General features: G+C 40.1%; 1 protein-coding gene across 1 annotated transcript in view; it reads right to left on the bottom strand.

Annotated features, from left to right (window-relative positions):
• Upf2 (UPF2 regulator of nonsense mediated mRNA decay) overlaps window positions 1-12266 on the bottom strand; it is a 90849-nt gene that overhangs the window by 53666 nt on the left and 24917 nt on the right. Inside the window, 3 exon segments of the mRNA XM_032885264.1 lie at window positions 3467-3552; window positions 8406-8509; window positions 10787-10936. Coding sequence (XP_032741155.1) covers window positions 3467-3552; window positions 8406-8509; window positions 10787-10936 — 340 coding nt within the window.

Here is a 12266-nt window from a genome sequence, read left to right as displayed (position 1 = left end):
TCCCTACAAATTGTAAGCTCTATACAAATACAAAGATAAAATCAATCTGTTCACTATTCTAATGTATCCTCTGTAATAACCACAGCATATAGCTGACCTTAATTATTTAATGATTAGATTTTAGAAAATGCTTTCATCTTTCTATGTTTAAGTAGACAACATAAATTATTATATTAAACATTTAAGGTAATATTAGACTATGAAGTCCATTTCTCAGAGTTTTAAGATGTGGCACAATTTTTTGAGCAGGAGTTTAAGTATCTCGGGCCTGGAACATTCTAGCATCTGAGGATGATCCTGAGCTTCTGTTCCTCCAGGCTTTTTCTCTCAAGTGCTAGGATTACGAGTCTGTACCACTATGCCCAATCTACATGCATCCTTTTTCTTTCTTTCACATTTTTTTCTTTCCTCTAAACCAGTAGTTCTCCACTTTCCTAAGGCTGCAATCCTTTAATACAATTCCTCAAGTTATGATGATCCCCAACCATAAAATTATTTTCATTGCAACTTTATAACTGTAACTTTGCTATTGTTATGAATCATAATGTAAACCTGGTTTTGGACAGTCCTAGGTAACCCCTGTGAAAAGGTTATTAGACCCCTGAAGGGATTTTGACCCACAGGCTAAGAATGCTACTCTAAACTTGTCAATTCCTCCTCTTTTCAAGTCTAGGTTTCTAGCAGAACTGAACTATTGGAACCAGGGGCTTTACAGATAAATTTCGCTCTGAAAGGACAGACAATAGGACTTGGGAGTTGGCTCACTTGGTTGAATGCCTGCTGCACAAACATGAGCTTGAGCTTCCCTTGGCACTCATGTAAGCAAATGGGTGCCTTAGGATCTTTCTCTTTCTCAAATTTGGGTGGAGGCACCAGTAAAAGGAAGAAGTCGGTCTTTTATAGGTAAACCACATCACTGCATGATTTCTTTTGTTATATAACATTTTTATTTTGCAAAGTGATTTATTGTTATATTATAAAAATAAGTCTACATAATTATTGATAAATGTCTTCAATCAAATGGAAACAATAAAAAAGCATAAAAACAAGCATTACTTTCTATAAGGTAAAATCATTTGAAACAATTCACTCAAGTGGGCTGGCATGCCAGCTTTAATGGAAAAGGTGTTTGTCACCAAGCCTGACAACCAGAGTTCAGTCCCCAGGACCTATATAGCAGGAGGAGAGAACCAACTCTCTGGTTGTCTTCTGATCGCCATATGTGCACCGTAACAAGCATGTGAATGTGCACACACACACCAAACAGAATAGAGAGTAAAATGCAATTATATAAATGTATATATAGATTTCTAAAGCAATCCAAGATATTGGGAGAAAACGTCGAATTTTCAGCAATTCAAGGTGTCTCTATATTATATTAACTCTATTTTCATCTGTATGAACACAGACGCTCACAGTAAATAAAGCCTTACTATTGGACAACGTTTTCTCCTGGCTTGCACATAAGATAAGGGTACACATAATCAGTAGCTCCTTAGATTTGATAAAGTATACGATTTCAAATGTTACAGCCACAGACGACATGAAGCCATCTTTCTCAATTATATTAATCATTACTGTCACAGTTAGAATTCCTTCTCTATCCATGCTCCTCCTAACACTGCTGGAGAGCTATCTCCGAGGTTAATGGCAGTGGTTAAGGACCTGGGCTCGATCCCGTGCACCCATCTAAGGCAGCTCAACACCATGTCTGGCTCCAGCTGCGAGAGATCCAGCGCCCTCCTCCGGCCTAGACGGGTAGCAGATGCACACAGCAGCCAGGCGTGCCATTAAAACACCCACAACCCACGGTAAGGAAAAGTAACTTTTTAAAGATAAAAAGTAAAGATTTGGTTTCAATGAGAAACTTTAGTAGTACCGAAGTAACGCTAGTTTCTATGTATCAATGGACTAGAAAGTCTTCAATAAAATCCCTCAAAATCCTTATCTGTGGAGGCAAGAACCAATGTTAGCCATACTGTAAACTATCATAGCAGTTGACATATTTCCTTTCCTTTTGGATTAATTTCTTTCATTCTATTTAACATGCATGAGTATTTTGAGTACATATATGCCTAGTGCCCACCAATGTCATAGCACGAAGAGCACTAGATTAGGTCCTATGAAACTGAAGTTAGAGACATTTACAAGTTACCATGTAAATGCTGGGAATAAAACCTGGGTCCTCCTCTGGAGAACAAGTCCACTAACCACTGAGTCATCTCAAGTCTCAACAAACTTCCTAATTTCATTGAACAGAAATGACCAGGCACAGTGACCACACCTATATATAATCCTACTGTCCAGAAGTTAAGAGCAGAAAAAACTCAAATTTGAGGCAGACTGGGCCATGTAAAGAGCTCTGAGGTCTCAATACTTAAGATCTTTCTCATAAAAGAAGAAAAGAATAATGCAGTAACAGAAACGAGCTTCCTTCTGAAAGGTACAGAGTAACAAAATAGTCAAAGTTCTCTCTGCTCTTTGTAACTCAGTGTCAGTTACTAACACCACCAGCACGATGGAGCTTTCAATTTTACTGAGTGAAATGTCTACGCAGGATATCTCTTCTCTGACATTAGAGCTCAAACAACTTGAACATTTTCATGTAAGCCTAAGAGTTACATATACTAAATTACCATCATATCTATACAAAAATATAAGCTCTTCCAAAAAGCTACAAAATGTATTTTATGTTTCCCCTTAGAAGGGAAAATAGAAACCAATTAATTAATTGCCTCTAGTCATTAAGTTTATTATTTAGGGGTTTTCTGTTGCTGTTTCATTTTTTTCACTCATTCGTTTTTTGGGACAGGCTCTCTCCATTGCCCTGGCTGTCCTAGATATTACACACAGACCAAGCTGACCTTGAACTGAACTGCCTGCTTCTGCCTCCTCACAGGGACCTGTCTGACTCAGCCTCAGGTGCTATGGTTAAAGATGGCCACTTTCTCTTTTCTTTTCACTTTGTTTCACTTCGTTTTATTTTTATGTTTTGAGAAAGGATCTCACTGAGTAGCCCTGACTGATCTGGAGCTCGCTCTACAGACCAGGCTGACCCGCAGCTCATAGAGTTCCACCTGCCTTGGCCTGAGCGTGCTCAGAGTACAGCGTGTGCCACTGACCCCAGCCTGTTTGGTTTCCCAAGGGAAGAGTTTCACCTGCACACATGGGCTAGGCTGTCTTCAACTGCTTACTCCACCTGCTTCAGCCTCCTCTGAGTGTTGGTTATAGCATGTAGCACCACACACAGCAAGTTATTTTATTATTACTTTATCTTAAAATAGCATGTAAATACTAGAAGAAATACCTCCATCAGAACAAGACAAAAATTAATAAGATACTAGAAAATATGCTAATGTAATGCCTGTTGAGCTAATAAAACTAAGTCAAGTGGCCGTTTTAAAGAAATAATTCAGTAAGAATGCTGATCTTACATTACTATAAACATTACTATTCAAATACTGACCTTTGCCTAGGAACTATGAAGAGCGCCCGAACCAATTTCTTCCTGTTTGCCTTTGTGTTCATGTTCATGCAAAAGTCCATGGCTGCCTAAAGAGGAAAAAAATTTTCTTAAAAAAAAAAAATCCTCGACTTAGCTACTGAAAGTAGCTATTGTTTTAATTCTTCTTAAATACCCAAAACAGTTTTGTTCTTTTTTTTTTTTCTTTTTTTTTCAGAGCTGGGGACTGAACCCAGGGCCTTGCACTTGCTAGGCAAGTGCTCTACCACTGAGCTAAATCCCCAACCCCCCAAAACAGTTTTAAGACACTAGTATTATAAACAATAAGCACATCCCAAACTACAACATTAAGTCCTTTATATAAGTCAAAATATACATTCCTACTTTTAAAAACATGCAACTTTGTGTTGAGAACAGAACTTAAAGGTAGCTTCCAAACCTACCGTGAGTAATTTGGCAAGTAACTTTAAATTCAATCTATGCCTGAAACAAGTAAGTAAGAGCTAGAATAAGGAGTCTGTGCTGTAATCCAGTGGCAGAATGCTTGCTTCGTATATGTGAGGCCCTGGGTCACATCAGGAATACTTGGCCTAAGTAAAAAAAGCTACTAGTTCTACTAAGGACAACCAAAACACAGTATTTAGGAACAAATTTCATCAATGTCTTAGATCTAATAAAAACATAAAAAGAAAAACAAGAAAAGATTAAAACTCTAGAAAGTTCCTGAAAACAGAAACATGAGTTAGCTGCCCAATGTATCCACAAGGAGATTGGCTCCAGAAATCTCCCAGAATACGCAAAATTACAGGTGCTCAAATTGTTTATGTAAAATAGTATAGTTTTTGCATATAACTTGGGTTCCTCTTCCCATATACTCTAAGTCATCTCTAGATTCTGACAGTAACACAATGTTTCATAATTAATGCATGCTTTATAAATAGGTAATGATGACGAACTAAACAGTGTGTGTGTGTTCAGAACAGATGCAGTTTCCTCCCAAACTATACTTACTATCTGTGGTCAGTAGATAGAACCAGTAAATATGGAGGGATGCCTATACTGACCCTGCATTATCTATCTAAAGGAATTTTGGAAAAACAACTTTTTGTGTACCTCTGTCTGTCCCGGAACTCACCCTGTAGATCAGGCTGGCACTGAATGCAGCCTCCCTCTGCCTCCTGAGTGCATGGTGACTAAAGGTCTAGATAAGACTGTTCTTACCATCAGTACCAAAGGCCACTTGGACACACACAGGAAGCTGTGTTAAGAGTGTTCTACATGGGGGCTGGCAAGATGAGCCAGCAGGATAAGGCACTTTCTACTCAGCTTGACAACCTGAGTTTAATTCCCTAGACCTAATGCACAAAGAGAATCAACTCCCTTAAAGACATCCTCTGAACTCCCGACAGTGCTCTAGCACCACCCCCACACAATAAATAAATGTAATAAAAATTTGAATGATGTTCCATGTATCAGAAGCTAAATACAGAATGTCAATATAGTACACACAGGGTTTATGTGAAATGAATGGAAACACTGAGTTGAATACTCAAGACAGCAGAGTAGCAAATTCCAGGCCAGTCAGTGTCTGCCACATGAGGACAAATGGGAAGCAAGTAAGGTTGGTTATGTGTGTTTGTTGTATGACAACCCATTAAGCAGCTTTTGAAGAACTTGTTTCAAATGACCAAATAAATAAAATAAAGCTCAATTCAATAATCACTGTTTTACTTTGAACAAAGATAAATTTTTCTGATCATCAAATTCACAGGGGGAAGTGAATGTCAAAACTCATAGGAGTCTCTTGAGAATACTTTGAGGTAAATTATATATAGATACATATACAATTGTACACATAGAATTATAAGCTAGGAGACAAACTAACAAGTCAAAGGTGAACTGCTTATGAGTGACTATAGCAAAAGTAAGTCACCGTGAAGGAGACGGCACATGAACCAAGGAGGCTCGCAATGCACTTGACGGACACTGAGTAACCCACGTCTAGTGACTGTGCACAGTTCTCCATCGGCATATTTCAGAACATTAACACAGTAACTAGAGAACACGAATGTGTCAAATTAAGAAAAATTAGAGAGGCTACAGAGACAGCAATCAAGAACGTTGGCTGCTCTTCAGAGGACCTGGGTTCAACTCCTATAAGGAGACTCACAAGTATTTGTGTCTGAGTCCTGGGTATTTGACACCCACTTCTGGCCTCTGTGGGCCCCAGGCACATACATGGTACACATGTGGGCAAAACACTGTACACATAAGATAAAAGGAAATTTTTTTTTTATTCTTTTTTTTTTCTTTTCTTTTTTTTTTTTTCGGAGCTGGGGACCGAACCCAGGGCCTTGCGATTGCTAGGCAAGCGCTCTACCACTGAGCTAAATCCCCAACCCCAGGAAAAATTTTTTTTAAAGGAAGAAAAAATAAAGCAAAAGATTAGAGTGGTTGGTAGAATCAAGCAAACAATTTTTTTCTCATTATTGCATATGGCGGTTAGTGGATCTGAGGGTAAAGGCACTTCCACCAAACCTCACCTCCCAACAACCAGAATCCTCACTGTAAGAGAAAAGTAACCCTTATCCCCAAACAAGATGTGTGACAAAGGTGTTCACACATACACAGTAAGCAAATGTCCAAACAAAACAGGTGAGTTTGAGGCAAGCCAAGCCACAAAGTGAATTACACAGAGAAACCCTGTCTTGGAGGTGAAAAATTAAAGAATGGGAAGGAGGGATAAGGGGAGGGGATGGGAAGGGAGGGAAGGGGATGGGAAGGGAGGGGAGGGGAGAAGAGAGGGAAAAGGAGGAAAGGCAAGGAGAAGAGAACCCTGAGGTACCCAAGTTCCACTTCCCAGGCCCATTTTGTACCATTAGCAACTGCTTGTAACTCTTCATGCAGGGACTGACTTCTGGTTTCCATGGGCACCAACACAAATCACATATATTGACACATACACACAACATTTCTGACTGAAAAAAGAACTAATTTATGTCAGGGAGGTGACTCAGTGGTAGAGTACTTGCCTAGCATGTACAAGGCTCTGAGTTCAATACTCAACAACATTAGGGAGAACTCAACATTAGGAAGAAAAAAAAAAGTCTTCTCTTTTTCTTTTGAGTCAGAGTTTTACTAGATAGTAACACACAGAGCACCCAGACCATCTCTAAACTCTCAGTTCTACCTCGGTCCCGAGTGACAGAACTGCACCATCACATGTGGAATCTCCTACACCAATCGGCAGTGCGTGTCCATCTACATGATTCTTAGCAATGTTCACAGGTAGCAAATAATAGCTTACAGCCATGCATACTTAATACACACGTGATACTCTTACATTACACCATTTAACATCATAGAAATCTTCCATGAAATAATACAGGAATGAAATTTCTTCAGACAAGAACTAGGGAACTGTCAAGCTTTAGAAACTCTAATTAGATCATTGGCAGTAAGTACCTTTAGTTGCTTTTCTTGAAGTAACAAACAATTTGTCAACTTCAGAAAGGTTTCTGCTAAGTAAGTGGATATCCTGATAGGATGGCAGACTATGATAAAAGCAACTTGTTGAACCTGCAACTCTATCAAACCAGTAATTTCCTTGAGACAATTTTGAGGCAGAACTGCTTTACATAAATCCCCACTCTGTCAGATTAAAAGGATATAAGGATATTGACCACTATGTCAGCTATCACCTTGACATACAAGAAACTTCAAATGAGGCATTGCCTCCAACTGGCCTATGGGACAACTGTGAGGCATCTTCTTGATCCCTACACCCCACCATCCTTAGGCAGGTGGGCATGAGCTCAGGAGCAAGACAATAATGGCTTCTGCTTAAAGTTCCTGCAGTATTTCAGGACCTGCCCTAACTTCCCTCAAGGATGACTAATAGCCTTCAGGATGAAAAAGAATTTGTTCCTCCCCAAGTAGCTTTTGGCCAGTGTTTATCACAGCAACACAGAAGCAAACAGAACATTTCATGTCCAAATACGTTGGGCTGCAAATTCCAGACAAGCCTCAGTCTACACAGCAAGTTCCATGGTAGCCTGGGCCAAATGAATACCAAGATCCTGTCTTACAAAACAAAGCAAAGACCTGATGATAAAAGAAGAAAAATATATAAATGTATGAATTGAAATAAAATAATACATGAAAGTTAACATTTTTTAAAATTACAATTCATAGGCATAAAGAATAAAATGGTGGGGTTGGGGATTTGGCTCAGTGGTAGAGTGCTTGCCTAGGAAGCGCAAGGTCCTAGGTTCAATCCCCAGCCCCGAAAAAAAGAAAAGAAAAGAAAAGAAAAAAAAAAAAAAAAAAAGAATAAAATGGTGCTAATGCTTTCCTGCGGGTACAATGCTAGCAACAGTCCTCACCATCTTTGCAAACACCAAAACAGGAAAAAGGCAGGCACTCTGAATATTATGGAGAAAGCGGCTGCCTTAGGCGCAGCTGGAAATCTACACAGCACCTTTTAAGAGACTCATCTAAAACCACAGCAAGGTCGCTGTATGAAGGGGAAAGGAATCAGGTCAGGTCAACAGGAATCTGGACCTGTACTTCCAGCCCTAATTTAATCTGTATCTACTCTGGATTCTCACAATAAGACTCCTTCTGAAAAAATGGTTCACTGTATGGTTTGCAACAGCCTGAAAACCACTGATACTCAACACTTTGAGACTTGTCAAGTCTATGTGCTCTTGTAAAATTATATAAGGATAAGAACCCTTGTCAAATAGCTATAGGAGCTAAGAGATGCTGAGAGCAGAAGCAACCCTCCTCCAGGAAGAAGCCCCCTAACTTTCTGCATGCATACACATGTACTTAATAGCAGCAATTAAAGAGAAGGCCAGGAACTTGAGAGCATAAGCTATGGCATGAGAGGAGTTAGACAAAGGAAAGAAAATTGAGGGAAATAAAAGAGAAGGAATACCTTGTCAATCAGGTCTCGGTTGACACAGTTGGGCAGCTGCTGGAGGAAAGCATCCACTATGAGTTTGAGGTGAGATCCAGTGCTGGCTTCTTCATCTTCTTGTTCTAATGTGAAATCAGGTTTTGGACAAGTTAAACAAAAATTAATAAACAAACAAAGACTGTAAGAGCAAGCATCCAACTATTAAGTGATCTGAGATGAAGACAGAGGATGTGTATGTGGCATATGCACATGTATGTGTGTAAATGTACATGCCTGTGCAGATGTGTCTGCCTGCGCAGAGGCCAGAGCAGGTGGAGGTGAGTCAGTGTCCAGTTTCTTGCTGAACCTGGAGCTCACGTCTTTTGGCTGACACAAGCTAGTGTCAACGATTCTCCTGTATCTGCTCCCCAGAATACATAAGCATGACGAAGACTATGTTCACCTTGTCATATAAGTCCTGGGACCCAAACTCTGGTCCTTACAGATATGCAGCAAATGCTCCTTAACCACCGAGCCACCCCTCAAGCCCAGAAAATATATTTTGTAAGGTATTTCTAAAAGCCTAGGATATTGGGGACATGCCTAACATCATGCATAATACCAAGCCATTATAGTATTTCAGATACTAGCTATAAATGAACAACTTTTACCCTTAAGCATCTACACACAATAAATAAAAAGTAAAAAAAATCTACTCATAAATACATACAGAAAATCTAGTTTTAATCTGCCCGTCAAGTCCTCATGTTCTGCAATTAATAGCACTACGCTCTTTCCTTCTGATTTTGAGGGTGGTGGCTGCAAAAGCGTGCACACTATCTTCTTTTGGACCGACTGTGTAATCATAGAACTAAAGTCCTCCTGTGGTATTTACACAAAGGCAGTGAAAGAAACTGTCTTTTAATATCATTAACTGGTATGATTTAGAGCTGGAGAACTCATGAGCCATGTCCACCCCATGTAGACAGAGAAAATAAATACTAACAGAAGGTATTCTTCCAGTTAAAAATCCTAACGAAGACCAGGAAGGCGGCACAGCAGTTAGCACGCGCTGCTCTTCTAGAGGACAGATCTGTTTCCGGAAGGCACACCGAACAGCCCGCCACTGCCTATACTCCAGCTCTGGGGAACCCAACACCCTCTTCTGGCCCCTGTAGGCACCTGCACGTAAGCATAGCGTGCATTCACAGGGAATCATACATGTACAAATAAATTAACTTAAAAGAAAAAGAATCCCAGCGAACTCAATAGTTGCTACTGAGTACAGTTGCTCATGGGTACAGCTCTTGCCTGGCCTCGGATTTGATTTCCTCATACCGCAAAAATAAGATTTTAAAAATATAATAAAAAGAAAATAATGAATGTATTTCTTATTACTAAATAAAAAATAACTCAGTTTAAAAGACAGATAATATTAACACTGACATAATTTCATTCCAATCATTTCTAACTCAACAATTTTAAGTAGCTGTCAAACACATTCATGGCAAGTGTCATAACAACGACAGTAAGAGATTTAAAATATTCAAGGCTGGGGAGACAACTCAGTGTAGGCTAAGTATTGTGATACAAGTATGAGGGCCTGAGTTTATCTCCTCAGACACCCATGTGAGGTCAGGCACATCTGCAACTTCCGCTCTTATGACAGGTGAAGACAGGAGAATCTCCACAATCAGTCACAGGCCAGGCAGCCTGGCCCAGGAGGCAAAGAACTAAAAGGAGGCCCTGTCACAAAGAAGGTGAACAGCGGGCACTGAGGGTCCCAGCTCTCACCTGATTTCCATATACATGCCAACACACACACACACACACACACACACACACACACACACACACACACAGATAGACAGACACACACACAGACACACACAGATACACACACATAGATATACACACAGACACACACACACACAGACACTCACACTCACAGACAGACAGACACACACACACAGATACATACACAGACATACACACACACAGACACACACACACACAGACACACACACACACACACAGACACACACACACAGACACACACACTCACACATACACACAGACACACACACACATACACACACACACACACACTCACACACACAGATACACACACACACACACAGACACACACACACTCACACACACACACAGATACACACACAGACACACACACACTCACAGACAGATATACTCACACACTCACACTCACAGACACACACACATATACACACACACTCACACACACACACACACACACACTCACTCACACACAGACACAGACACTCATAAAACACTCATGTACAGAGTAAACTAAAAACAATAAAAAAGCAACAGAGAATTATGAAGATCCATCCTCTCAGGTTTGTGTAAAAATAACAAACACTGATGACACAGCCCTTCACCTTGTTCATCAAGGAGTTTCTTTGTAAGATCTTCAGCTTCATCTCCACCTTCTAACTCCAGTGTGTCATCATTAATTTCTAAATTCTCCAACTCAAGTTCCAAATCATCGGGACTTGATGCTTCCTTATTATCCTTTGGTTCTTTTGCCTCTGTTTAAAAACAAAGAATTAGAAAAGTATAATGGCAGAATATTTGCTGAGCATTCAGGGACTTTGGGTTCAATGTATCAAAAATAATCAAAACATATAAAAAACAAACAGAAAGCATCTTTTAATTCAAGGTCAGTTCAAAATCCTGCTACAGGGGTGGGGAGCTGGCTCAGCAGCTAAGAACACTGGCTGGCCTTGCAGAGGACCTAAGCTTGATCCCCAGCATCCGCACCGTAGCTCTCAACTCTCTGTAACAACAGTCCCAGGGGATCTGACACCTCTTCTGGCCTCCAAGAGCATCAGGTGTGCATATAGTGCACAGACATACACTCAGGCAAGACATGGATGGATTTTAAAAAGCAACACCTTTTAAATCCTGCTACAAAAACATTAAAGATTCACAAAAATCTACATAACTTCTCTAATTTTTTTAATCCTAATCTAATTTTACAAAAAGTAAAATTAGAGAAAGATTGATAAGTCTATATAATTTGGATAAAAACCTAGAAATGTATCTGACAAATCCGAATGAAAACTTAAAAAAAATTTTTTTGAGTTTTTTTTTTTTTTTTAATAAAACAAATTGAGCTTTTTGAGAGGCCAACTTCTACAGTTCTATACATCATCTGCACTGGAGAAAGGAAAGAGGAAAAAGAGAAGGGATGAAAAGAGGGAGGGATGGAGGCAGGCTTGTTGAGGATTGGGTCTAACGCTTTGTCTTAATTCGGCTCCCAATTAGGAATCACAAGGGACTCTGCACACAGACTCTAAGAGAAGCCTGTCCCCAGTCGGCTCTGACTGGGAAACAAAGCTGCCATACAGCCAAGGCTGGGCAGAAAGGTGCAGGGGGCCTTTTAAATTGCACAGGCAAGGGGGAGAGAGAGGAGAGACAGAGAATCACCACGACTTGGAGGAGAAGGATCATATGTAAGAGCTACAGGAAAGAAAGCCGCCAGCCATGTAAGAATTTGGGAAAACGGCCCTAGGGGCCACTTCCTCAGACACCATGAGTCTGGGGTAGCAGAGATGAAATGTTGATTTAGCAAGTCAACTCAGGAAAGTTGGAGGGGAGCGTGTATGCTAGCTGCGGAGAGGATTAGAAATGCCCAGCCACTGAGCTAATCAAATCAACATTAGCTGGCGTGTGCATGCGTGTAACTAATTCACCGCTACATAGGCTAGCTTACATGGTATCAGGTCTATGCTAAAGACAGGAAATAAAATTCATTACAGTGGTCTCACCTAAGAAAGCTCTCAAACTCCAACATAAGTTCATTCTCATGTTCTCTATTTCTCCCAATTTTATTGTATGTGTATGAATGTGCTGCCT

The sequence above is a fragment of the Rattus rattus genome, chromosome 14 (genome assembly GCF_011064425.1).
Source record: "Rattus rattus isolate New Zealand chromosome 14, Rrattus_CSIRO_v1, whole genome shotgun sequence".
NCBI classification, from domain to species: domain Eukaryota; kingdom Metazoa; phylum Chordata; class Mammalia; order Rodentia; family Muridae; genus Rattus; species Rattus rattus.
Note: the sequence above shows the minus strand (reverse complement) of the source record. Positions and strands in the feature narration are given on the sequence as shown.